The sequence below is a fragment of the Thunnus thynnus genome, chromosome 17, assembly GCF_963924715.1.
Source record: "Thunnus thynnus chromosome 17, fThuThy2.1, whole genome shotgun sequence".
Classification (NCBI taxonomy): Eukaryota; Metazoa; Chordata; class Actinopteri; order Scombriformes; family Scombridae; genus Thunnus; species Thunnus thynnus.
Genome location: NC_089533.1, coordinates 27,455,223 through 27,482,862, shown reverse-complemented (window position 1 = coordinate 27,482,862; position 27,640 = coordinate 27,455,223). Strand labels below are relative to the sequence as shown.

General features: G+C 39.1%; 1 protein-coding gene across 2 annotated transcripts; it reads right to left on the bottom strand.

Moving 5' to 3' along the window:
* Positions 1-4,230: 4,230 nt before the first annotated feature.
* LOC137168020 (oxysterol-binding protein-related protein 7-like) lies at positions 4,231-27,552 on the bottom strand. 2 transcript variants are annotated; one of them, XM_067570432.1, is made up of 23 exons: positions 27,394-27,552; positions 18,083-18,302; positions 16,424-16,567; positions 16,152-16,205; positions 15,876-15,989; positions 15,526-15,693; positions 14,736-14,877; positions 14,462-14,580; positions 14,187-14,276; positions 13,778-13,919; positions 12,632-12,765; positions 11,225-11,317; positions 10,263-10,446; positions 10,063-10,137; positions 9,203-9,417; positions 8,958-9,095; positions 8,789-8,852; positions 8,619-8,697; positions 7,795-7,939; positions 7,489-7,639; positions 6,805-6,931; positions 6,553-6,675; positions 4,231-5,398 (listed from the first exon to the last, which is right to left on the bottom strand). In XM_067570432.1, exons 2-23 carry the CDS (start codon positions 18,248-18,250, stop codon positions 5,290-5,292), a joined length of 2,778 nt encoding a protein of 925 aa, XP_067426533.1. In that variant the 5' UTR covers positions 18,251-18,302; positions 27,394-27,552; the 3' UTR covers positions 4,231-5,289. The 2 variants fall into 2 exon arrangements, with proteins under 2 accessions (XP_067426533.1, XP_067426534.1); XM_067570433.1 differs by lacking the exon at positions 11,225-11,317.
* Positions 27,553-27,640: the final 88 nt, after the last annotated feature.

The following is a 27,640-nucleotide window of genomic DNA, read 5'->3' as shown; positions in this document are numbered from 1 at the left end:
ATGTAAGATGTGTGTCCGTAATGTTGTGAGTGCACATACATATTAGTAATCTGTGCAGGTAAGGTACCAGTTAGCTTAGCATCAGCTATTTGGCACTATGACACACGCGGGTCAAACTAACAGCAAACTGCTATCCATACACAAAAAGTGAAATCATTTCACAGTCGGGATCTGAACCTGCAGGAAACCTTACAGGGGACTTAAAGGGTCAGTTCACCCAAATTATGTATAAACATATTCTGACACTAACCATGCAGATAATTTTGGTTTAGTTCCAGTTGTTAGCTCCAGGAAAAAGCTAGTAAGCGGATGTTCAGTTGGGATTGACAAACAACTATTTCTGAGGTCAAGAAGGAACTTTCATGTTCAATTTGCTTTAATTTGTTTTGAGTTCTGTCATATCTGAATTTTGCATCCTCTCCAATACAATTGAGATGAATGGAAATTAATTTCATCATAACACATTTAAAAAAAAAAAAAAAATCAACATCTGCAATACGATACAACATCTGCACAGACAAACACAGTTGGATGTGACGCAGTTCTCATGGCCTGCATGAAAAGTGTGCCCAGCAAACACTGGATTTTCTCTAAGTGTGTTTAGCATAGATCAGCATATTCATGAGAACACATACAGGCATACTTTTCATTGAAAGTGTTCAGTAACACAGTTTGTGGGATCACACATGCATGTCCCAAACTGAAAATATGGACTTGACACATTGATTTAAGTGCAGATGCATTAGTGTACATAGTAACATGTATGTACACATTACTCTAACTAAACTGCTATATTGTACATACAGTACACATACTAGGTTAGGGCTATGAAATGAGAAATAATTTCAGGATACTTTTTACTTTTTGTTTAAATCTTTGTCACTTGAACCTCTCTGGAAAACCTCTTAGAAAATAAAATTTTCTGATAAACACAACCATTTATGTTTAAGAGTTGGCAGTTAGCTCTGTTGCTCTGGCTGCTTGAACTAAAGCTCCATTCACACTGTGGCTGACATAGATTCAGATTCAGTTGAAAAGGAGAGCTACAGTTTATCACAACTTGGCTTTTGTTTCAGTGGTCAGTTGTATCGATTAAAATAACACCAACGTAATTGCTGAGATCTTAATGAGTTGCAAGAGTTGTTGACATGAAAACCTAAAGTGAGCACACCCATAATTTGCTCAATAATCCCTCATTGCACAGGAAAATAGCACACGGTAAGCACAGTTGGTCAAAGTTGAGGCAGAAAGTGGGTCTGTAAACTGTGACCGTTTGAGTAATCATTTTATTGTCGCTTTTAGCATTGTTGCCATGTTCATAGATCATGTATAGAGATTATTGGTCTTTGTTTGGCTACTGAAGACATGAATATTAAATAAACAATATTAGATCATTTACTTAATCTACCATCCTTATCCAGACATATGGAGTGAACCACATGACATAATGTTGAGTAAGACTATGTTCCAAGGCTGGATTTTAGTTATTTGTGTTATTATGAGTATCAATATGATTTTTAATTGGGTTTACATACATCTGGAACAGAACCCAGTTTCACTTTGTCTCTATTTAGAGACAGTCGAGAAAGTCTGCAGTGTGGATGGAGCCTAAAATCTGGAACATGCTTTTGCATCTGCAAGTCTGCTACATTACACACTTTGACCCAGGTAGATGTCTGCCAACCCAGTTACATGTGACATTCATGTATTGTGCTACCAGAGGCAAGTCTCACATTGACAAAATCAAAATGTGTGAGAAGTAAAGAAGCACATCAGGAACAGAAACCTGTAAAATCCAAGGAGGTTTACATTTTTGAAAATATTTTTTTACCTGTTCATACTGGTTTATAGATGCTACCTAGTGCACACATTACATGTGTCCAGACTTGTAGACTCAGAAGTATATCAGAGCAGGAGTACAAATCGAACATGGCTGCAGATGAGAGCCCTTGGGGTAGTTTTCAGGTGTTGGGAGGGGAAGCTGTTCTATGTCGGTGGTGCTGGTTGCGCTCAAGGCTCCAGAAGAGATTTCAGTGAATTAAATACAACAGGAATTCCATCACTGTATCACAACTATTTTACTTTTTAAGTGTATTGTGAAACAAAAATTGAGTTTTTACAATATTTTTTGCAGTTAACTTTATTGTAGATTGTCGTTGTTTATAAGCTTCGATGAGAATTATTTACGCTGTCAAAATGATAATGCACTTGATTCTTTTAGCTTTGTTAAATGAGGATTTGAATGCAGCCAGCAGGGGGCGCTCTTTGTCCGTTCCCCTCACTGTTGTCATGAATACCTCACTGTTACTTCACTGTTTACAGCACCAACATCAGCAGGAGAGCAGAGTGAATGCTTTTCATATAATAAATGTTAGAGCTGTGGACGGGGTTTCTGCTTGTAAATGATCCAGAAAAAGAATGAATAAATAAAATAGTCATATAAAATCCAAACTAACTTGTGTTCCATGCTGAATGTCACAGACTGATGCGGTCTAACAGTGCAAGCAGTGTGTGAAACACCCCAAGAGATTCAGATTTTTTCTGGCTGCTCAGGTTAAAACTTCAGACAAAAGGCAGCCTTTATAAAGGGTTTATTAGCTGTAACTAATTACTTTATTAATAGTTAATCATTTATTAATGATGAAAACACCTTTTGGTTGCCACTTGAAAATTCACTTTGGCTGATGTTTATCCTCCTCCAGCATGTCACTTGCTTTGTCTTTTCAGCTCTGTAGTTCATCAGGAAGACTTAACATTTACAAGTGTAAACATCATCCCTTTATTAGTGACAGATATATCATTTCACTCCTATAACATTGTCAGACTCATGATGGACAGTTTTAAAAAAAAAAAAAATCAATGCAACAGAACCAGAGAAATCATCTGTCAAAACCTGGCGCCTCCATTACCCACAATACAAAAGTTCGGTTGGAGATTGGGGTGTGGAGTGTGTAATGTCGCTGGAACTGCTAGTCTCCAGCAGAGATGACCAGCGGGCTACAGAGATCTGGTAACTTCACTTCTTTCTAACTCCACACCATCAGATTTTTTTACTTTTCTAACTTGTAGTTTTCAGCCCCAACTGACACTGACTTAAGTGACACTTGAGGCAGTTTATGGGATTTTACACAGCTCCATCTGGTCAAGACAAAACACTTTATACTACTTTTTTCACATATGTACTAGAACTCCCCCAAACCTCAAAACTCACTTTCATGAGGAAAATTGGTTTATAAAGAAAACTGCAGTCCCAGGCCAAAAACTGTGCTTTGTGCTATTTGCATTTATCTGTCTTTTTGGATTTGTGTTTGTATGGCACATTTCCTTTTTTGGGATAACCAGGGTTATTTTGAAATGAAGAAATATTTGCTGTAAACAATTCCATACAATATACAGAATATGATGATTAATATATATGCCCCCTCAGCAAGAACTTGGCGACAGCAGCAATGAAAAACTCCCCTTTAACAGGAAGAAACCTCAAGCAGAACTAGGCTCTAGGTGGGTGGCCATCATGTGAGACGAGAAAGCACAAAACTATGCGGAAGAAACCAAGTTAGTAATATGCATTAATGGGACATGAATGTGCACAGATGGAGAGGAGGAGGAGGAGAGAGTTGCTCAGTGCATCATTCAAAGTCCCCCGGCAGTCTAGGCCTATAGCAGCACAACTAAGGGCTGGTCCAAGGCAAGCCTGGCCAGCCCTAACTATAAGCTTTATCAAAAAGCAAAGTTTTAAGCCTACTCTTAAATGTAGAGAGGGTGTCTGCCCCCCAGAAGATGGTTTTATAGGAGAGGAGCCTGATAGCTGAAGGCTCTGCCTCCCATTCTACTTTTGGAGACTAGGAACCACAAGTAAGCCTGCATTCTGGGAGCGTAGTGTTCTAGTGGGGTAATAGGGTACTATGAGCTCTTTAAGATGTGATGTTGCCTGACCATTGCTGTTCTTTACAATAGTTTATAACTGATTTATAAAGCTTTAAGTTATAACTTATAAACATTTTATAGTGCCAATTAGAAAGTGGTACAGACAAATCTATCATTACAGGGATTATTTTCTGAATTCCAACTCTAAACTGAATGAACAAGTGTGAATGACAAACCAGTGAACCTCCTTCACTGATGAAGGCCTTGAGATACAGTAGAAAATTCCCAAAGAAGTTAGCAAGTGGAGCTTGAGATAAGATTACCAAATTGAGTGAACAAAAGTTTAAGATGCAAAACACAGAGTCGATTACTAAACCTTTTATTTGAAACAAAACCATTAAGAAAAAAACATGACAGGCTTTTAACAGTAGTCTCTTTTCCTTATTAAAATCTATTGTTGAAACATCAATAAAAAATACTTCATTGCATCAACTGAGAGCATAAAGATCCAAGAGACGCAATCCTCATCTTTCAACTCATTTTGAACATCAACAACTCATACAGGTGAGAGGAAGAAGGCTAGGCTAACAGGAGTAGTGCAAGATTCATCCAATGTGTCACCAATGTGCCACTATTAAACATCAGAAAATAAATTCGCACCAACTTTACAAATAAAGTTTATACAGTAGGACCCACTGAGAAAGAGAGCAGGACAGCACCAGTTCACCTGTAAAAACACCCCACAAGCCCCCAGCGCGCTTCAGAATTACTCCAAGTGTTCTGGATTTCTCTGCAGGAGGCATTTGACATTTAGTTCTGAATTTATCACTGTCATAAAAATGAGATTGACTAAAAATATTTATATAGACATCTTAAAAGTCACAAAAGTATAACATATAATCTGACATTCATCCCACAAATATGATATAAGACACTTTACATAAAAAGAGGCCTAAATCCTAACAAAAACCTGCTGATTTTCACTCACAATTTTCTAAGGGGCAGTGATAAAGGGTTAAAAAACTGAATTTTCAAGTTAAGATTTTCGTTTGAATCATGAATGATTATATTTAAGTTTTATGGTAAGGGGTAGGCAAAAGGCTGGAAAGACATCCGGCTTTGTCTAAATCAGTCTTCATTGGTTCCATAGTGGCAATTCACCTCTACATGGTACAAAAATAACACAGTGAGAGGTTCATGTATGCTTTCAAATGCCTCTCTCCTCAGACCTCTGGATCTTTGTTGATGAGTCACTAGAGTATATTCATGTGTGCTTTATTGCACTAACACATGTTTGCAGCATTCATCAAGGGTACAATTAATGATCTTTACTAACAGAGGGCTGCATAGTTCCTCTCATCACCGTGTGTTTAACTCCTGTCTAGTTTCATTCAGGCACAGCATTAAGCTAGGTGCAGTGTTCTACCACAGGTCCAGGTTTTCAGTTTTGGCAAAGCCTGGTTCTTTGCGGAGCTGCCAGTAGGTTCCGTTGTACAGCCACACTTCTCGGCCGGCCTCATCCAGAGCTTTCCTGAGAACGAAAAAAAACAAACAAAAAACTGTTGCTTTCTAGCAATCACCTTGGATTTTTTTTCTTTTAACAACATTAAACATTTAAAGGAATAGTTCTACATTTTGGGAAATATGCTTTTTAGATTTCTTAGATTTCTGCCAAGAGATATCGAGACCGATACCATTCATATCTATGCGGTGTCACTTGGTGAAAGTGGATTTTGTCACTTTTAGACAGAGCCTGGCTAGCGGTTTCCAATTGTTTCTGGTCTTTATGCTATGCTATGCTATGCTATGCTAAGCTAAGCCTACCAACTGCTGGCTCCAACTACATACTTTGAATTATTTATTTTCTTTCCAAGAGTTAAATGAGAAGATTGATACCACTCCTGTCTGTATGGTATTTCCCAAAATGTTCAACTACTCTTAACATTTTAACAATTAAAAATTTGCTGACAATTTGTAATGTTAGGTTTTTAATTCAATTTAGGATTCATTATTTCAGTTAAGTTTATGTTTTCAAATTTGCCATAATCAGACTCACTGATTAATTTACAATGTTTGTTGACCTAAACTGCAAAATAAATAAATAAATAAAAATCCCCTCAAACACTTTAAGAATGGAGACTGAAAAAAGAAAAGACATGTTTGGTCAACTTATCAGATAAAAGTCAAACTTTACCAGCAGTAAAGATCATAAATTACATTCAGTTTACTTGTCATAACTTAGTCAAGGCTGAAAAAAGATAACCGTGATGATGTCATCAGTTTGGAGATTACAAATGTATGACAGAAAGCCTGTGTTAGCCATGTCTGTCAAACTCCATGCCCCAGTTTGTATTTATCAGGCAGTGAGGGTCTTATGAAGAGATGCTTTTGGTTGCATGATGGGACATGTAGGATCAGCCTTTTTGAACTTAAAATCATAAAAAATACTAAAAAGTTAGGATATATCTGCCTCTGCTGTACAGCATTTTGACCAATTTTAAAAACCTGTCCATTGTATGTCCATAAGGTTAGGAGACTCACAACACCTAAATTACTGGAGTACCCCTTTAAAATATTGTTGATAAAAAAGTGAGACAATGTTTTGTTTGTTTCTTATGTATAAATATAAATTATATAAATTATATATTATATTGCTTCCAAATGTTCAAAAGAAGAGCTCCTTACCTGAAGAACCTGGGGATGTGCTCCTCTTCTCTCTTGGCCATCTCCTTCCTCCTCTCCCTCTGCTTCTCCTCCACCTCTTCCTTCTTTTTCTCTGCCTCTGCTAACTTCCCCTCCTCTAGGAGCCTAATGGAGAATGGAGTCACGGGAATTAAACAGCTGGTCATCATGGAAGATGGAAGGTACAATAACTGGGATAAAAAAAGAAAATTGAACAAATGTTTCAGTTGAAATAAATAGAAATCCTGTTTGTACCTCTGGTCTGGTCTGAAGCGCGTGTCTGTAGGTGGAAGGACGGCCTTCAGGTCATGCGTCAGTTCATTTAGTTCTCTGGCGTAACATGAAAAGCCATAGAACTGGTGGTAGTCATCAGGCTGCACGTCTAAAAAAAAAAAAAAAGGAAATGACATCATACATGTAAAGGCTTGGAACAATGGACAATGTGAACTCGAAAAATCCTAAGTGAAGAACTGCAGTATTGCCATCCATTTGTTGTTTTTGTAATTGAACTATATTTGTCACCCCCTTCCATACCTATATCTTATAAGACTTTGATCAGCTCACCACCTGCTGCCTAATGAAGCTGACATGGGCTGGGTGATATAAACAAAACTCAGTTTGGCCTCAAGACATCTAAATCTTTGTGTTTAGCAGACAGGCCTGTAGAACTTAAGTTTGACTTGGTTTGATGAAATCATGAATCCTTTTTCTGATTTGAGACTTACTAATAGGTGGAATTGTCAATATAGGAATGCCACAGTTTAAATATTTTGTTAAGATTTTCGACCAATGACCAAACTACAGTCAGTCAAGTCGGTGACTCAAGTTGAAAGGTTAATACTGAACTGCAATGAGACACTACAGATGAAGTCTGAATCTGAATTAGTCAGGGGTTTTAAGGACTTTTCCTGCATTCTGACTAGAATGGAAGTTACTTACTGGGCTTCCAGATACACTTTGGGGTAGACAGTGTGTCACAGAAGATGCCCTCATGCCAGAGCCCTCCAAAACGATGGACCACCTCTCCAGCCCGGTCCAGAACCACACCCTGGACCTCATTCTTACTGTTATCTGAGCTCCAATACCGAGACTGGAATATGAAGGAATCAGGGTGTTTAAACAGGAAGAGGACAAGAGAAGTCTATGTGTGTTATTCTAACTTCAAACTGAACTAGCAGTAACACATGCAAACATTAGAGGCGCTGTCTAAAACAGGACAACAGCAGTGTGTGTGTGTGTCCTGACCTTGACGAAGGTGATCTTGCAGGTGCAGATGTCACTCTCTGTGTTTCTGATGACCACCTCACCATAGTGCTCCAACCAGCGCTGCTGACTCAGCACGTTATGGATACACGTCACTGCCTTGTTCCATTCATAGTGATCACCGTACCTAAACACACACAATGCAATTATATTCAACACTTGAGTGGAATACAGTCAACAATTGACGGTTCACCACTGCTATTGTTGCTACCTGTCAAGCTTTCCATTCTCATACCACACAAACACTGTTTACAATAATAACAGTGAAATTCTTTGTAATTTTTGAAGCAATGGGTTCTGGATTTCAGACAGAGGTTGACAAAAGCAACTTCTCATTTCTTGCTGACAACGGCTGAATAACAACTGTCACTGGCAGATTATATCAGCTGCCAGGTAGCCATCTAAGCTAATGTTCTTTTTCCTGAGTTGAAAACTGTCTCTAGTTGACTTTTCTATTGTTTTCTGCTGACTTGTTTTAAAATGAGGATCCAATAAAAAGGGGTCTTAAATAAGCACATGATTACTACATACATGATATTGTGCTAAGTGCCAAGCTACAATTGCACAATTGCTGTAAAGAGGAGGGGTTTAGGGAATTTTCTTACACGATTTGTTGACTGTATCATATGCTTGCTAAAGTACACCGTTAACAGGTCATGGTATAATAGACTTGTTAACATTACTGCATGAGCAGATGCTATCAGCTGTACTACTTGAAACTAGAAATTATTAGTTTATGACTTTTGCATTTTAACTTAATCTGCTGTACTGTGTGACTGGTGTTGTTAAAAGAGGCAGTGGCTCACTTGGGCAGGGTAACGTTGACCTGTCCGCTAGAGATGATCTCCACTGACTTCCCCCAAAACTTGTACTTCCATCTCTGATCTGAGAGCAGACAGACAGAGAAACAAAGTGTTATATTTTACTCCACTCATAAAAGTGGATCCAGCACTGATCACTCACACACTGCTACTACCTTGCCAGAAAGTGAAGTTTTCTGACTCTGCGTGGCAGGCTGAGATGGGAGGGTGATGGCTGACCTGAAAACACAACATCAAACACAGCGTTACAGCGTGTACTAAAGCCAGGTTTAGTTAGTATGTCTGTTTCCTTCTCTTTCTTTCCCATTAAACTAAGCTGGTTACCTGCTCACTGACGTAGCGGAAGCCTCTGTCTTCTCTGTCACTCTCATATGTTTCTCCCAGAACAGGGTTGAAAGGTTTGTAGCGATACCTCCAGGATGCCCAGGCATATCCGGAGATGGAAAACACTGCCATATAAACCTGGGAACATACACATTTGTTTAAATTGCAAGTAGAGAAAACTCCCCCCTGACCTCATCAGTTGTTTAATTTCATAGACAATTTATGATGTTCAAAGCCAAACGCACCATTCTCTCATATGGATCGTCAATTTGGTTGGCTATGTCCAGCAGCTCGGAGTACTCCAGCTCTTCACTGACTCTCTGCAGCAAAGATAGTGGCTCATTGAGAGCGATAGGCATGGAGACTCTGGACAGGTCCTTGCCTATGTTGTTATACAGGATGGTCATGATGCCAATGTGGCTGTTGTCTGCTCCGGTGGCAGGGAGGACGGTGCGACGACCTGGATCACAGCAACACAAATCAGTACAAAGTAAAATACAAGTGCCAAATGTGTCATAAGAAGAGTATGTAGTATGTAGTAGAATAGCATGACATCAAATATATAGGCACAACAGAAGCATGGAAAAATAAACAAAGGTAAGACTAAACAGGTCTCTTTCTTGAGCTGCTTTTTAAATAGGTGACCACATTATTCATAGAGTTTAGATCTACAAGGGACTTTGGCTCCCCGACTAATAAAACAGCACAAAGCCTGAGGAGAGGCGATGTTTGATGAACAAACTGAGGAACAAATGTCCCTTCTCTTGCTGTTCTTACATAACCTGCAAGCTTTGTCATCATTAAGGCATATTATTAAACTTCTATTATATTTTTATAATTATATAACTTATGACAGTCATGATTTAGAGGGAGAAGCATCTAAAAGGAGGAGATGATGAAACGGACACGTCATGCATCACATGAATCAAGACTAAAAGTCTACAAAGCTATAAATAAGGGAAAGCAGCAAGTATCAATTTAGTTTTGTAAAGTTTTGTGAATCCTGCTCTCTATCTAGTCAAATTATTACTGAAATGCTGAGACCAGTTACACAACACTCCACTCATTTACAATATAAATTAGACAACACTAGTGGTGGTGTTACCTGTATCAGTGGGCACTGGGCTGGGTTTGTCAGGAGCGTTGTTCAGACTGGCTCGGTAGTTGAGGGTAGCAGTGGCTGAGGAGGAGAGAAGAGAAAGTCAGTCAATCACTCTCTCTTCAAAGGTTTATCTTCAGTTTTGTTGGTCAGAACATGTTGGACTGATCATTCACTGGTGAGAGGAAAGGTAGGTGGACACTTACCATGTCCCTCTTCAGGCTCTGAGGTGCTTGTGGTGGTGATGTCACTCAGCCCTGACTCATCTGACGCTTCGGCCTCAGATGAGCTGTCGCACACGATCACCTCATTTGCATCAAAATACTCTGCCATGGAATCGGCCACTGAAGGTGGACGGTGACTATGACTACGACGACTAGATGGTGTCCTCTGTGAGGGAGCGGAGAGGACAGGAGCAAAGAGGAGAAAAGGATTTGTGGTTCAAACGACGCAGTATTATCTTTCAAATGAAAAAAAATAGTTAACAGGCATGTGGAGTAACAGGGAAACAAATGAGACACATGCAAGACAAACACACGCGCACACACAATCAGAGCTGGAGGTTCTGTCCCACTGATGCCACCCACACGCATTATTCTGTCAGGCTCTTATGTGGAACTGTCCAAAACCCATTCAAGTAGCTAACCTCAACCACACCAACCAAATTACACTGTCATTCATTTGTTTTTGCTTGTAACAGATTCAGGGCAAAAAATAGCACCAGGCACCAGCCAAATGCTGGTAAAATATGCAAATAGCTGGTATATTTGCTTCACTCACCGGCCAAAAAAACAAAGGAAATCTACTGGCTTGTAAAACTTCAACATTCACTAGCCATTTGGCTGGTGGACAAAAGAGTTAATTTTGTACCCTGAACCGACTGCATCAGGAGGAAAGAATCACTCTGTCCAAGATGTGCTCTGCTGTCATAGCTTCTGGGAGAATCATGATTTTCTGTGCGATTTTTAGACAAATGTCATATGCAAATTAAAATGAATGCAAATGGCTGACAGTGAGATAAATAAAAGATGTACAGTACCAGTCAGAAATTTGTACACACTTCCTCATTCAAGGGAATGGGAAGGTATGCCCAAACCTTTGACTGGTACTGTATGCAAAGAGAAACTGTCTTTCACACACAAACGCACAATGCAGAGTGAGTACACACCTGGTCCACACGGACAGTGCAGAATGATTCCTCAGTAGAGTCAGAGGACAGGGAAAGCGAGTGGACTTTGGTCAGATGAGACTGTATGTCAAGCTGAATGCACATATGCACAGATACACACACACACATGCGCAGACCAGCCATGCAAGACACATGAAGAAGAAACACAGAAGATCAAAAATAAATGATCAGAACCATCATGCAGACTCTCAGAGCATTCTCACAGCTCTACTCTCCTGTGAGCGGGGAAGACCAACCTTCATCTATATGGTGGTCTACAGTTTTGGTGTTTTTTTAATAGCTCAATCAGGTCTTTCTGCTGCACTAGTACTGCCTTTTCAAATATTTTAGTAGATTATTTAAGTTTTCCACCAAGTGTTTATTAGGTTTTTATGAGGAGTAATGGAGGAGCAGGGACCAATAAATCCTGAATTTTACTCCACTGTGTGAGTCAAGCTCCAAAAGAACTGGTTCCTACAATTCCCATAATTCAGCGCATTAGTGTCTTTCATTAAACCCTCCCAGCCTGATAAACACCTGTGTCTGTAGTGCAGGCTTTCTATTAATTTTTTGCTGAGAAAACTGTCAACTGTTTTCACAGGCTGAGTAGTACTCCCCGTGATGAGTGAACTGATCTTGATGTGTAAAAATCGGTGGAGTGCCCCTTTAAAATCAACAAAACAACACAGTAAGTGCAATAGTTATTTATTGCTGCTGGCCTCTCAATACAGAGACTAGAGGGGGAATGAACTGACTTGTTAACAGTTGAGTGTGTTGCTCACAGTGAGAATGCATGGTGACCACCAACAAAATAAACCCCGGAGTCACATCAACTGATGATGGTTAAAAGACAGCTTCATGCAGCATGGACAGAAAACAAGCAGGCAGCTCAGAAGAAACCTCACGCAACACCAAACAAGAAGGGTTACAGAAAGCCGTCAGTTTGACAGGAGGAATTAACAAATCCCTCGATTGGCATGACTGCTTAGTTTCAGTGTGTAACAACAATCATTGTATTTGTGTGGTGAGAAAGGGGGAGAGAAAGACTTGAGGTGTGTTTCGTCAGGCTGCTGCAGAAATGGGCTGCGCCTGTGATAACTTGTGCCTGTCTTGCCTAGAAACAGCCCAAACCTGCTCAACAGTTTCACACAGCACTTCAAAAGACAGCAAGGGCTTGGTCTCCATTGTTTTGCAAGTCTATACTAATATTTTGTGCCAATAATCAGTGTTTTAACTCTGGAACTCCGGGAGGAAAGTAAAGAGTGGAGAGGGAAAAAACAGACACTACAAAATCCATGTCAGTCTTTGTTATCGTCTGCAGCTTTTGTTTACAGCTGTTTACAGTTTCAAGAAGTTTGAGTTGTGCATGTGTGTATGGATTAGGGTGTGTGAGGGCGTGTGTGTTACCTCAGACAGTGTGCTGCACAGTGTAGCGAGCTGATGTGAGGTGTTCTGCCTCAGGTCTGGGCCAGTCCAGGCCTGCCTAAGTCTCTCTCTCTCCAAGGTCAAAACCTCATGAATGGACTTGAGAGAAACATGAACTGCAACATAACATACAGAGGCTTTATGAATTACAAAGACAGATTTCACTTAATGCACATACAGTATGACGCCACTTGTAATAAAGATTAGGAGAACAAAAATGTTGCAGAGTAGTAGCTATTACGTTGTAAGTATTTTTTAACTATGATCAAAGTAATTTAATAATGGCTTTAAAAAATGTCCACAAAAGTGACATTGTGAAATTGCCAAACTAAACATATTTTTAGGGCTGCCCCCTAATAGTTGATTAGTCTATGAAAAGAGTTTTAGGAAAAAAAAACAACAACCCGAAACTCCATTCGGGAGCTGCACCTTGCCAAAATTATGTCAAAACCTAGTAAGGCTGGACCATGTATGAAACACTAGCAGGCATTTAATTTGAAAAGACGGATACAGGAAGTGGCGACACGTGGTGACACCAATGAAGTTACGCATTTGCTCGGCCGCTTTAAGTGGACCAATGGCGTAACTTCACTCAGTCAGTGACCTGGTCTGCTGCTAATGACTATTAGGCAACTAGGATAATCTTTGGTCGGGGGCAGCCCTACATATTTTTGATCCACTGCAGCTTTATGTCACCAGTAGGTCTCTGAGGTCCTCTGATCAGGGTTTGTTGGTTGTTTCTCTCTTCGAACTCAAAACTAAAGACTGTGCTTTTGAAGTTGTGGCTTCAAACTTTGGAACTGTCTCCCATTGGATCTGTGGACTCAATTTCTTTCTCTACTTTAATTAAATAAAGATAAGTCTTTTCATATAGCATATTGCTTTGTCTTTCTTTTACCTTGTATTGTAAAGTGGTTTGTGACATGTGGTTTGGAATGGTGCTATATGAATAAACTTGACTTTACTATGTTTGACTATCAAAATTGTCACTGATTAAGTTTGCTGATTGATTAAATCAATTATTTAACAGAATTTTTTTGTCCTGTCTAAAATAGACATTTCTCATTAAAACCAAATTCCTATGTAAACCTATACAGAGAAATCAGTTTTTAGATGAGAGGGCCGTACCCCTTTGGGAAACAGTGCAGATGTCCTGGTGGAGCTTCTTGGCCTCAGGTGAGGAGACCTGAGGGTTGGACAGCTGAGAGTAAACGTATTCCGGGATGGACTGAACAGAACCGCAGTTGGTACTCAGGTGGCTGGAAGTGAACTAGAGAGGACAAGAGAGAGAGGAGGAACTTTTTTCATTTACTTTCATCTTCTCCATAGGAATGAACTTCATGAATGGACTATTTTCAACCCTTCAGTTACATACTGACAGCAGACATTGTGTTACGAAATTCAAGGCCCATGTGATTAGAATTCACAGAACTAATTTACACAACAAAGTTAAGATGAAGAGGTTAAAACTACAATATAGATTCTCTGTGGGTTGCAGAATGATGATCAAGTATGAGAGTATTAAAGTCAGTCTTACTATTCCCCCCATGGCTTCAACACGGGACATGGTCCTGGAGTGACCAACTCCTTTCCCGGTCTTCCTCTTAGGTTTCTCCAGGGAGAGATTCTGAAACAGAAAACAAGGTTAAAGCTTCCTTCTTTCGTCAGTTGATTCATAAAAGCCTCAACATAAATCCTCACCCCACTGTTATTTTTCCAGTAAAATGCTATCTTGTGCAATGCAGCAATTACACTTTTAGATACAAAGTAAAGACTTTTTTTAAAAAACTCAGTTGTTACCAAAAAACTGACCTGCATGCTGATTCGCATCTCTAGATCAGTGTTTGTGACTGGCAGGCCTCCCTCAAGCCAATGGAGTCGCTGGATGAGCTGGGCCAGTTCTGTCAGCTCTGCCTGACAGCGAGCCAGATCTGACAGACAAAAGAGTCACACACACAAAAAGTGTATTCAAATAAAGAGAGTCAAAGATCAAGTCATCCCATTTTTATTTCTCAATGTGTATGTATTATGAATATGATTAAATAAGATTGTAAACCGTCTTTCACAGATTACAGGTGGTTCTCACCGTTGGAGGTTGCATCAATGTCATGGGTCTGCTGCAGCCAGGCTGACACCTTGCTGGTGACCCCTGGATGTGATGCGACGGCTGGAGCGGGGGTTCCCGCCTCTGCTTGATACAGTGATGCTGAGCTGGCATAGTGAGACGGCTGGACAATCAAAGCACATCAGTTAACGAAACAATAAAAAAAATACACGCATTTTTATTTTCTTCAGTTTTCTTTTAAACAACTATCAGACAACTGTCATTGTGGACCGTACTGTAAATAATGATGGAATGGTTTGTCAATTACACAGTCGATCAACAGAAAATAATCTATTATAATTTGAATAACTGATTAGATAGTTAAGTTATTCCGTAGGTAGAAACACAAAACATTTGCTGTCCACAGAAGTCAATTTGGACGTTTCTTAGGCAAGGCAACTGACTGATCTATGAAAAACACAATGGCTATTTAAAGCCCTGATATAACCTATTTTTGCTGATGCAGTTTGAGTTTCTGTCTCTGTTTCTTCAACCAATAAGGTGGATCTTCTGTTTATTCTAAATGCAACATGCATCACTTCCCATACAGGAGGGAAGAACTACCAGGAACTGAAGCTATTTCCAAGTTATTCAAACTGCACACTAATTAGATGTTTGTATGTACAAGGTTATCAGTATGGAGCTGATGATCACTACAAAAATCACCCTCTTCCGATGTGTGTTTGTTGTTACCATGGATGTTTTTCTTAAGAATGACACAATTCATGTTTTTTTGTTGTTGTTTTTTTGGTCAGCAAGAATCTTTACTGACCGTGGCTCTGTTTTTCTGAGCGAGAGTTGATATAGCTGGTAGGGTGGTCTGACCCAAGGAAAGAGCATGAAGGACGCCATGATGGACACTCATCGCCTCGTTTTTCCTAAATACACGATGAGCACACAGCTTGGTCAACCAGATATAGAAGAGATCATGGCTCTTTGCCTAAAGGAGAGAGAGAAAACAAGGATATAGGAAGAATAAGGACAAAGTGTTTACCTCACTGGAGGCTGAAGAATTACCAGATGTTTGCTTAATAACTTTATTTGGATCCTCTAAATTTTATAGGTAGTGAATTATGGATCTCAAGTCATTGTGTTCTTCATATTCAAAGCTGTGTAGGTTACCTTGAGGTGGTAGAGGTTGTCTCCAGCATCCAGGTCTATGCGTTTGGACTTCTTGTTGATGGACATGACAGCCAGGCTAACATCAAGAGAGCCATGCAGCTTTCCTTTTTGAATCTAAAACACAACGGCAGAGTGGATTTTCAGCAATTCTGTTATTACCTATTCAACAAACCGAGCTGTTAGACCACACTGGAATCAGCTGAGTTTATGGCTCTCACTATCCATGATGTGTGCAACAGTGTAGTGTTGGCACCTGCATTTTTGTCAATGACTTACATCTTGCTGCAACTTTGAATATTTCAGAATTCCCTTCTCCAGCAGGAAGTATCTCTGAAAAGGACCAATCACAGTGAAGAGTGAGAATGAAAACAAAGAATTCCCAGTGGACACTGGAGTTATATCATGCTGACTGGTTTGATGATAACACAGTGTCAGTCTATCATGCTAACCAGCAAATACTTATATGTTGAATAGACACGATTTACTGTAACAAAAATGTGTATATACAGCAGAAAAGTTACATATTGTCCAATGTGCGCTGCACTCACTTTGTGCCAGCCTTTGAGTGGGTATTTCCTCCTTTTCATCAAGTAGCCCTCACAGATCCCAGGGATACTGAGGTCCAGAGAGGAGCCAGGACCTGCACACTGTTCCAGCTGCTGCAAGTCGTCCATCACCTCCCAGTGACGAGACTAACAGAGAAAACACATCAATTATGACAAAATATACCAAATTACTGAAAGACAGTCTCTACACCTTAAGATTGAATTTCCACAATATGACAATTTGGCAAGAAAAGAAAAAAGAAAAAAAATATATAAGTCAATATATCTGGTCCATAGACTAAATCCACCCATTACAAACAGCTGTTATAATGGTTTGAACATGTAAAGTTGAGGTGTTAAAGTCCAGGGTCCCAGCTTAAACCACTTAACCAAAAATTATCATAATAATCGTTTTTATTTATTGATTGGGATAGTGTGCAGTTTTAAACATTAAAGATGCACCGCACCAGAGTTAGTTCAAAGCTAATTAGCATCCGCAGTCCCCCACAATCAAAACATACAACAAACAGTACAAAGCAAAACACACACAGAGCGCAGCATACAAAATACAAAGCTACACACACAAACACAACAGCACATCACATACACTCACAATGTCAATTAGAAATTTATAATGTAATCTTGTAAAATTAAAAGAAAGACTTCCTGTGCTAATAAGAAGACCATAGATAAAGTTTAGACTCAGTGGTCACACAGCTGATTGGTCTTTAGTAGATTTTTTAATTTGGCCATGAATGTATTGATTGAATAATAAATAAATAATTTCCATTGGGTTCTGCACCTCAGAGCGCCGGCACCATCCCGTCATGCAGCCCTTTACTCCTCTACCATGTGGGAGCGGTGCCTTTGCTATGGGCTGGCTCCACTCCCCCTGCCCCGACACACACATGTTACACACTCCACACACAGACACACATCCATCTACTCTACCCCCTTTCTTTTTGCTTTACCGTCTGTTATCTCACTTGGTTGTTTATGTGTCCACGTACTTACTCTAACCTCACTTGTTTTGTACCAACTGTTATTCACAATTAAAAAAAAAAAAAGTTATCTTTTGGTAGACGACTATTTGATGGACCCCATTTAACCTTTTAGACTGAAAGGAAACTTATGAGAGCCCATTTCTGCCAAGCATAGAAAAAACAAGGATGAAAAGTTGGAAAGGTAAAGGAATGATAACAATGAATACTAAATGGTAAAAATTGTCAAAATTTTGATTTACCTTATAATTTTGACTAAGTCATAATCTTGACTTATTTTGTAATTTTGACCATGAGTATTTTTATTTTTGTCATTCCTCATATTTCATCTATGTTTTGTCCTGGTGGAAATGGGCTTCCATAAACTTATTGTATAAAGATAATTGATATAGATGAGACTGACAAAAATAGATTGTTGACAATATTATTGTTTGTTTTTTTTTAAACACAGTTAAGGCTGCAGGATTTCAGCCAAGTGTGTTCATACAAATTGACGGCATCTTATGAACAGAATGTCACAGGTCAAAATACATTTCCTCCCTTTTGTGTTGGAAGAGATAAAACAGTGCATCTCTAAGTGGCTAAAATTGTGAAATACAATAAAATACAGTCCACAGAGATTGATACAATCACTATGGAGTCAGATTTTGTGTCTTGTTACCTGCTTTGAATGTTTGGAGGAGCCAGTGCTGTTGTTCCGCGAGTGGCTAGGTATGAATGCACTGGCCGGGGATTTGTCAAGGCCGCTCATCACTGATTGGCTGCTGCTAAGAGGGGGCGGACACACCTGAGGGTCCATTGGTGCAATGTGATGAGGAAAGCGTTGCATGGAGTGACAGGACCTTCAGGGCAGGATATGTCTCATTGCACAGTACACGGCACTGCAGAGGTCAATGAACAGTGTCACGACCAGCAACATGCAAAGTTGTATTGCAGTATGGTGATGAACAGATCATGAAGATGTAGGAAAAAATTAAAACATTGCACAGTGACAAACAACATCAACTTCTAACAAATTTAAGACCTTAAAACACACGTGAACAAAAAAGATAACTATTGTGACACCTTGCCTAGAGCATTATCTAGCTGGAATGTTAAAAATAATAATAATGATAATAATAATAATAATAATAATCCCATCCTTAAAATGATGTTATCACAAGTTTACAAAAAACCACATGCGATGAAAATCAGTATCTTTACTGTTACAGAATAAATATACCAATCCTCAGTGTCTCCAGATATCTCACTGGTAAGGTCACTTTTTTGGAAACTTTGCATGAATAGCTATGATTTCACTTTCATTATTTGTAGTGGCTAGATCTCACTATGTGAAGCATTTTCTCCATGTTGAATAAAATGTCGTAACTCCTGATTTAGAAAAGGTAAACATGTACATACAAAAAACTGCATCTCTAGCATTGATTTTAAAACCCACTGCAACCAGAAAATTCATGGCAACAACAAATATTTTACATTCTTCTCATCTCAAAACACCTTTTATACCCTGTCATATATCTGAAAACTTACATCCCTTATATTGCTATTTAACTCTTCATCAAACAAGGTCAGCAGCCGGGAGGGCAAGTACACTTGACAAATATATGTATACGTACTCAATAAGGACTTATATTTGCTCCTTATATTGACAGACCATTCCAGCTCTCAAGCTTGATCTTTTTGTATTGGCTAAACAGTTAAATATACAGTACACACACAAGGGCAGTAAAAACTACCTTCACCATCTATCAGTGGGGATGTGGGTCTAAAAGTCACTAGATCACTAGGACAAACAGGCAGACAAATAGATGCATAATTAGGATGAAACCACAGTCAGTGGATGACCCATTTGATGTTCAGTGGCTCTTCCTGCTCTCCCTCCTCCACAACTGCTGGTGTTCCCTTTTCTTATTCAGCAGGTGAAAACAGCCGGTAAAAGGAAGTGTTCATTGTTGAAATTCCAGTCTAACGTTTCGAGAGGCCTGACCAGATTCTGGTGGCAGTATATTGTCAGTGGCTGGCAGCCATTGTCACATGATGTATTCAGAGACAACTGGGCTGTTTTCCATTTTAGCTTGGGATTGATAGATAGACCTGCCTCACCAGCTGCTGTCCCGACCAGAACATCAACTGCATGCTTGTTTTTCCTTCTTGTTGATTATTAGATCAAGTAAAACTATATTATCATATGTTTCTGGAAAAGCATGCTGAAATCAAAATTTCTTAAATGAAGCCCCCCCCCCCCCCAAAAAAAAACCAAAAACAGCTTTGTCTTCCAGTACCCAGAAATGAATTGACCTGTAGCCCTGAGTGACAACTGGACAATATGACAACATCTATGAATGCAATGATCCAAATTTATAAACCTACAGATATTTTCTTATACTGTTAATTCCATTCATATTGTCTTTACTGCAGTAGATTCCCTACTAATGCCACTGTAGCAAACGCAAGTACATAAAACCATATACTGAGGAAATGGAAAGCAATACTTGAAACCAGGAAAGCCTTGGTGACACAATGGCAAATAACAAAATGAAACACACCTGTGCTGCCTTGATGCTTGCTGGCTTCCTTTGCTGCAAAAAAGCTTAAGAATTCCCTTCAAAGTTCCCCTTCATGCCGCAAAAAGGGATTCTCCCATGAACTTTCCTTCAGTGTCAGTGTCCTCTGAAAACTGCCTTTAACTCTGTGTCACACTGAGAGCAATGCCACACCTGACTGATGATGTGCTTGTCAGACGAGTGCATATCAATGAGCAGCGGGTATCTGGGCGGGGCTGACAGTAGAGCAACACTCTTTACCTGACCAAACAGGCCTACCAGCTCTGTCATCACAAGGATGACAGAGATTTGCAACAGTTTGTTGTCAGCGGATGTACATTAGAAACATTAAGAGCCCTAAAATGTATTAAATAACAAATTCTGACAAACAAAGGCAAACAGTAGCAACTACTTTATGGGGGATTTAAAACAGTCAAATGTCGAAAAGGGGGTTACATTTCATAGAAGGATACATCACACTTTTAAATGCCACCAACAATTAACATTTTACTTTTGCAGCATAACTTCTTTCATGAGGAAAGTTTCTTTTTTTAAATAATGAGTGTCCAGAGAAATAATTAAAAGTTAAAAGAATTAAGTTTTAGGGATAAGGCTGGTGCTATTCTATATATTAATCCACACCGTTGCACTGGGTGAAATGTTCCTTCATTACCATGAATCAGAATCAGGTTTATTGCCAGTACCAGTCAAAAGTTTGGACACACCCTCCCATTCACTTGAATGACACTGTAGTTTATTTTGCTTCAATCCCACACACACACTGCACTACTGCAGAAGATACTCTCTAGAGCACCGCTGAAAATAGTCCTCAATAAACACACCAATTAAAAAAAATAAAAAATAAATTATTTAAAGATGTACATGTTCAATAGGAACCAACGGGCTTGGGGAAGGCTGGAAGGTGGAAGAGTAAGAGTGCTAAACAAACTGCTTGAAGCTGTTAACATACCATGCATTCATTACAGCAAAAAAATCTCCCACCATGTGTTATAATATCAGTGATAAAATAAGGGAAAAGGATTACCTACTGGTGCAGCAACAAAGTCTGTGTCTATCTTTTTTTCCTTCCTGGCAACAACAGTACATACTGCAGTGCTGTTAGCAGCCAACTGTGTCATACAGCGTCACATTTCTGACTTTCACCGTCAACACACAGACACATTACTACATCTGGATGAAATATTTGCTACTTATAATGCTGAAGATTCTGCTGTTGTGTTTACCTCTGTGTCTTTGGACAAGAGGATCAGGAGAAGAGACCAGACTTCCCCGTGGCCAAAAATTAAGTGAATCAGTTAGTTCTTGGAAAGAGTTTTCCAGTTTGTTGGAAGCAGAGAAGAAGAAGAGTTGAGGCCAAAACATTCCCTACATGCTTTGCACTACACATCACTGATTACGCATCTTGGTAACAGAATCATTGTATAAAACATTCTTAGCACTAAGCGATAAGCGCTGTTGTATTGTTGACACCAAACCTTTTAAGGCTGTGTAATGTACGCCCATATGAGGGACATATCTGAAGGGATCAACATCCCCATTTCTCTCTGTTCCTAGCACACACTGCACTTGTCTATTTTGTAAGGTTAATTGGCTCTATTTTATGGTACGAGTTCCTTTCAATAATTATGTGAAGCTAACATAATGAAATTGATGATCATAAAATATGTTAAGGTTTGGTTCATGAAATTTACAAAAACACTTTTTCTAATTTACCTCTAATAATGACAAGCCATGCAGATCGTTTTGGCCTTTAGATGTCTATCTGAGATTTCTGCTTCCATCACACTGCAGTGAAAGTGAATGAAATTTTGTTTATGAGACTCACAGCTTTAAACGTCATTTAAAAAAAATCAACAGCAATGTGCCTCTCCAAAAACAATGTCCAGTTACTCTACACACACAAACCTCACTGAGTGTCACAACACCCAACTGTCACTCAAAAGTTTTCAGAAAACATCTGCATGACTCAAAACTACTAGAAGTGAGATTTTATTTTTGTAATTTGAGTAAATTGACCCTTTAACATAGCCAAGAAATTTAGATTTTATTGCCAAAGATAAAGACATATAGCACCAGTCAAACATTTGGACACACAATGTGAAGCTGTGTAGCAACTTTTTGAATGAAATCTGCTGTGCAACATATTAGAATTGTCGTGATGGGTGGTGCCACCACTGGTATATGGTTCATAAGTCTTCGCTGGTCTAAATTTCTCCATACATTCCCTATGAATATTCAACTAAAGACAGTGAGAACAAAAGATAATTAGTCATCTTCTGACTTTGGGTGGGGGGTCAACATCACAGACAACCATCCTTGGAACTTTCTCAACAGTGGGGAAGACACAGCAATAGATGGGGGGGGGGGGGGGGGATAAGGAGGGGTAGCATGACTCAACAGCTACCATGCATAGTTGAAAGCACAAACATGATGCATCACAGTGTGGTATTCTAGCTGTAGGCCAAGGCTGCCAAGGACATTATCATGACACACCTATTGGACATTGAAGCCAGCTACAATCAGGAGCTCAGGAGGGCTATTATCATCATCATGTTCTTAACTCTCTCAGGTGATCATTTTTTTGATCTCCTATTTGGCAGAGGATTCAGAAACAATATTCCCTCCGGCTGTCACTCATAAAACACCCAACTGCCTTTCTTTAGTGGACATCCAGGCACATCGTCACAAAAATATGTAATCAAATCCCCATCTATCACAGCTAATGTCACAACACTAACTAGGACACAGGAAGAAGTTCAGAACAACCATGATAAGTATGCGGTCCGTCCAGTAAACCAGAGAGAGAGAGCAGGGACTGAGATACAGCCCTGAGGATATTATTTAACAAACACTTCTACAACTGTGACCTTGCTGGGAGAAGAAAACAAGGACATGTGTCACTTGTAGAATACCAACAACATATTTTCCTTAACTCACTGTGGGTTTCAAGTCCTCAGTTTCAAATCCATCAGCTTGAAACACTGGTGTACAATGGCTACAATATCTAAATGTTGTGACTCTGAAACATTCCTCACTTAAGTCAAGCCTGTTTTGGCTAAGCAGCAGCTACCAAAGCTGAACGCTAACAGAGGAGCCAGTTTGATTAAAAAAATCCAGGAGTTTGAATGTGCCAAAACACGGCACTTCAGTTTATAATGAGACAGGACCTTAAGATTATTGTCACTATGATAGCCTTCGCTAGTCTTATCTGCTGTCTTGACAAATCTGATTAGCCTTCACAGTGCATTGACAGATCAAATTGTGTTGGGGAAAAAGTTGACCTTGGCTTTTTACCGGTGCCCTCTGTGTTGGCACAGCACTCTATGCTAACACACTGGTGTCATTGAAATGGCTGTGTTGCAGTGTTAGTGTCAGTCTGAACATGGTCTAAAGCTAACATGGAATGGCAATATGTAGTTCTAAAGCCCACTAGCTGCTACCTCAAAGAAAAAAGGGAATTAACTGAGGTCATTAAGAAATGCCCACTCCACCCTCTCATAATTGTCAGTTGTATTGAAGAGGGCAACATTAGTAATAATGTTGAGTATTTATTAGTATGCAAAATATATATAGATAAGAAGAATCATGAAACACAACTCCATGAACATTTTTCTTACTGATAAAAAAAAAATATTAGTTTACGTCATGTGTTTTCATATGTATACTTCCAATATACAGTCTCATTATCTTATATTTTAAACTCTCAAATGTCAATTTCACTATTGGCCTCAAAAATCCAGCAGTCAGACTATAATAAGTTAGTTCTCATGTTACTTGATTTTTTGAAACAGTGACTGCCATATGAGTGCATGTCCTGGAACTCAGCTGTCTGTCTAACAGTGGCTCTGGGTATGATTAGAGCTTCCAACAAAGCCTACATCCTGCCAAACTAAGCCTTGAGATTTTGCCTGTAGTAGAAAACAAACTTTGTATTCAAGATCAAATGAAAGTACACCGCTGCTTAAAAAGAAAACTCAAAAGTTGAAAGATGCTAGGCTGCTGACCAACATTGAGGATAGTCATGGAGGACTGACCACAGTCAACAGGACGGTGGCGGATGGAAATCAGATGTTGAATAACTCTGCCAACATGATCTCACTCCATATCCACAGCTAGAACTTCGATGAAGTCATCAAACATGGTAGCTATGAGAACAATGGTACAACCTGACCAAACCAAAGAGTGATAACAGATTCATAAAACTGATGCAGATTGATTTAAGGGAAACATTTTACAGAACAATCTGTACAATCTCGTTCATGTCTATGTGATGTCACCTCAGACAAGGCTGAGACCTGAACAGACTGGTTCTCTCACTCTTCTATCCTCCATCTTTCACTCCCTCCCTCCCTCCCTCCAGGAATGTGCCAGAACAACATGCAGAGACTGTTTGGCCACATGTGGCTGGTGGGAAGTTTCTGTAGGTACACAGAGTTTACAAAACAGTGTTTACAACCCAATGCTACAGTTTTGGGTGAAGTTTTGCACTAATATGTAGGACAGAGGGGAAGTGAAGACTTGTCTGCTTTAACATGATTGTCGATATGAATTACCACAGGAGCTGAACATCAACATAAGCACATCAACACATGACAGAACCAGGAGCACTCTTCAATTTAATTCACCTATTTCTGGATTTTTGTGATTTTCTAGTACCACCTGGAACATGGAAATCTTAACAGTCTTTGGTAAAAGAGAGTGAAAAATGGTTTGATTCATAATTTTAGCTTACATTCTAAAAGAGGTTTGTTATGGCGGCCATTAGGGCTGGTAATCAAACCTAAATTCTTTTCTGGTAACGACTGATATGTGTCCATAGCCCCAAGTATTGAAAACTGCCGAGTACCTACAGCTGACATGGAATATCTGGTCAGATTCGTAGTCTTGTTTACTAATTCATGATTAGACTATGGTTGCAACTAATCATCATTTACATCATCAGTTAATCTGACAACTGTGAATCATTTAGTGTATGAAATGTCATAAAAAAGTAAAAAATGCTCATGACAACTTCCGGGAGCTTTAGTCATGAGTTCAAATGTATTTTGTCTGAAACCCAGAGATAATCAGTTTACATATAATATAAAACAACATTTGAGAAGCTGGAACCACAGAATGTTTTTGTTCTGTTTCCTTTACAATTACCTCAAATTGCCATCAACTGATTACCAGAATTAGCGTTGACATATATTCTGTGAATCACCAGATTGATTAATCGACTAATTGTTTCAGCACTACATCAGATAATCCTGATTTAAAGATCAAAATTTGGTCAATTCTAGACTATTTTATTTGGGCACTGTTCTTACAAAGCTGCTTGTGTTTAAACAACATTTAACATTTGAGAACTTTGCTTTTGTTAAATTAAAAAAAATATATCTTTAGATGAACATGTCTATCTTTCAGTGTAAGTATAGGTACCAAACCCAAGTATCGTATTTGCACTTGTATCAAAAAAATTTCAAACAACACTCAGCCCTTCTACACAGAGCATGAAGAACTGATTATTTTCATTATTGATTCAATCTGCCAAATAATTTTATCTGTGAATCGCTTTGTCTATGAAACATCAGAAAACTGAGAAACATGCACATTACCTAATTCCCTAGACCCCAAGGAGATGTTATCAGAACTTTTCTTTTGCCAAACCAACATTCTACACCCCAAAAGATATTCAAGTTACTATGTTAAGACAAGCAAAAGCAGCAAATTCTCAAATTTCAGAAGGCTTAATCATCAAATGTTTGGCATTTTTGCTTGAAAACTAACAAATCAACTATCAAAATAGTTGCAAATTAATTTTCTGTTGACTGTTGGGCAGCAGAGTTGCTCTGCCAATAAGCTGGCCACGGCAGTAGTCATAGAGCCCGATCAACTGTGTGTAAAAGGGACAGCTGGCATGGCGGGACAGGGAGCTGACACTGTTGTGTTACAGGTCACACCTCTGAATCCAGAACGCTGGCATGTTATGTAAAAGCACACATGGGGGCAGCATTATGCCGGCTTTGTTTGGTTCAGTGTAAACAAGCAAAGGTGGATTAATGACGGATCTTCTTTATGGCTATAATGCAGGATCTCTGTATAAAAGAGCCTGGTGACTGTGTGGTGGGGATAATGTTACAGGACTAGTAAAAAAGAAAAATGCCTCTGCGCCTGTTTGGGAGTATTTTGGGTTTAGTCCCTAATTCCATATATAACTTTATCTTGAGATGACTTCTTCCAAATACAAAAGCAGTTTATTAGCCACATGATTTTATTCAACTGTCAGTCTGCTACCACCACCCGCACACCATCTCTGTTCAGCCCACTGATGTTTCGGCATCCTCTGGCAAGAATCTATGAAAGAAGGGCACTTACTCCCCATCTATTCATTATTCTATGGGCCATAAGTATTTAAACCCAGCAAAACTTGTCCAAGCAGGCTAACTGCATACTAGACACATAGCACTGTAGGCTAGATAATATCACACATGCTACAATGACTTCTATCACCAGCAGCTCAGCACTGTTTTTTTTTTGTTTGTTTGTTACACAAATACCGACATGTACTGTATACCATGGTGAAATGTCAGGAAGATATGAAGGCATGGAAAGAAGATACCACCCAAGCCTAACTTTTTCATCAAAATGGTACGAAGACTCCTTGAGGATTATGAAACAAATGTTGCTAAACGACCTTCTGGGTTTTTTCAAGAACACCAGGTATACACCAGGTATATATATATATATATATATATATATATATATAGTCAAATGTAACAGTAATAAATTACAGAGGCCAAAAACAGTACAAATGACACTGAGAAATAATAAAACTTCTCAAAGACAAAACAACACATTTGAATGTGAATTCAGCAGCAAACAGCAGTGCAGCAATCTACCAAACCAGACTACACACCCAACTGTCTTGTGGTGAAAAGAAGAGCATCCAGTCCCTGAGGACATGTAGGAGGCTTCATGAAGAGGTTTGTTTTATAGGATAAGTGAACAACACCACAAACACCGCCAAAGAAACAGTTAGAAACACCATATGATTATATAAGTTATGCAAAGGAGTTTTTTTTTTTTTTTTTTTTTTTTGGTCTGACGTCTTATCAAAAACATCATTCTGTATTAACGCTTGCTACTTTCATGCGAAAAAAAGGAAATGGCGCTAAGCGTCAGTTCTTTGACAAAAAGAATAAAAAACTGATGAAAACAGAGAAAAGTAATATATGTTGCCAACTTATTGCATCTTGCATATTTTGAAAATAAAAAGAGCCGATTAAAAACGCGTGAAGGCCCCTGACCAAACTACAACATGATTACTAAAACGTTTCTCTCCGTTTTATAATTGAAATAGTATCAAACGTTTAACTTGCCGTCAACTAAAACGATAAAATTATTCATTTCTCTGAAAACAACTCACCTGTAAACTTTTTCTTGTGAGGTTATCTTGTCCGACTGCAAGCCACCTGCTGCACTGATGAAATCTGTCTTCAAACCCGTGCGTCGCCTCGAGCCTCCCCTGCTCAGGTGTCTCCGCGTGGCAGAGATTTTGGCGGAGAGTTTCGCAGGTGCACCTGCGGTACAGGTGCATCATGGGAACACCGTATTTCAACACATTTACAATTCAATCTTGGTTTGGTAAACTAAATAATCATAAAGGGGTCAAT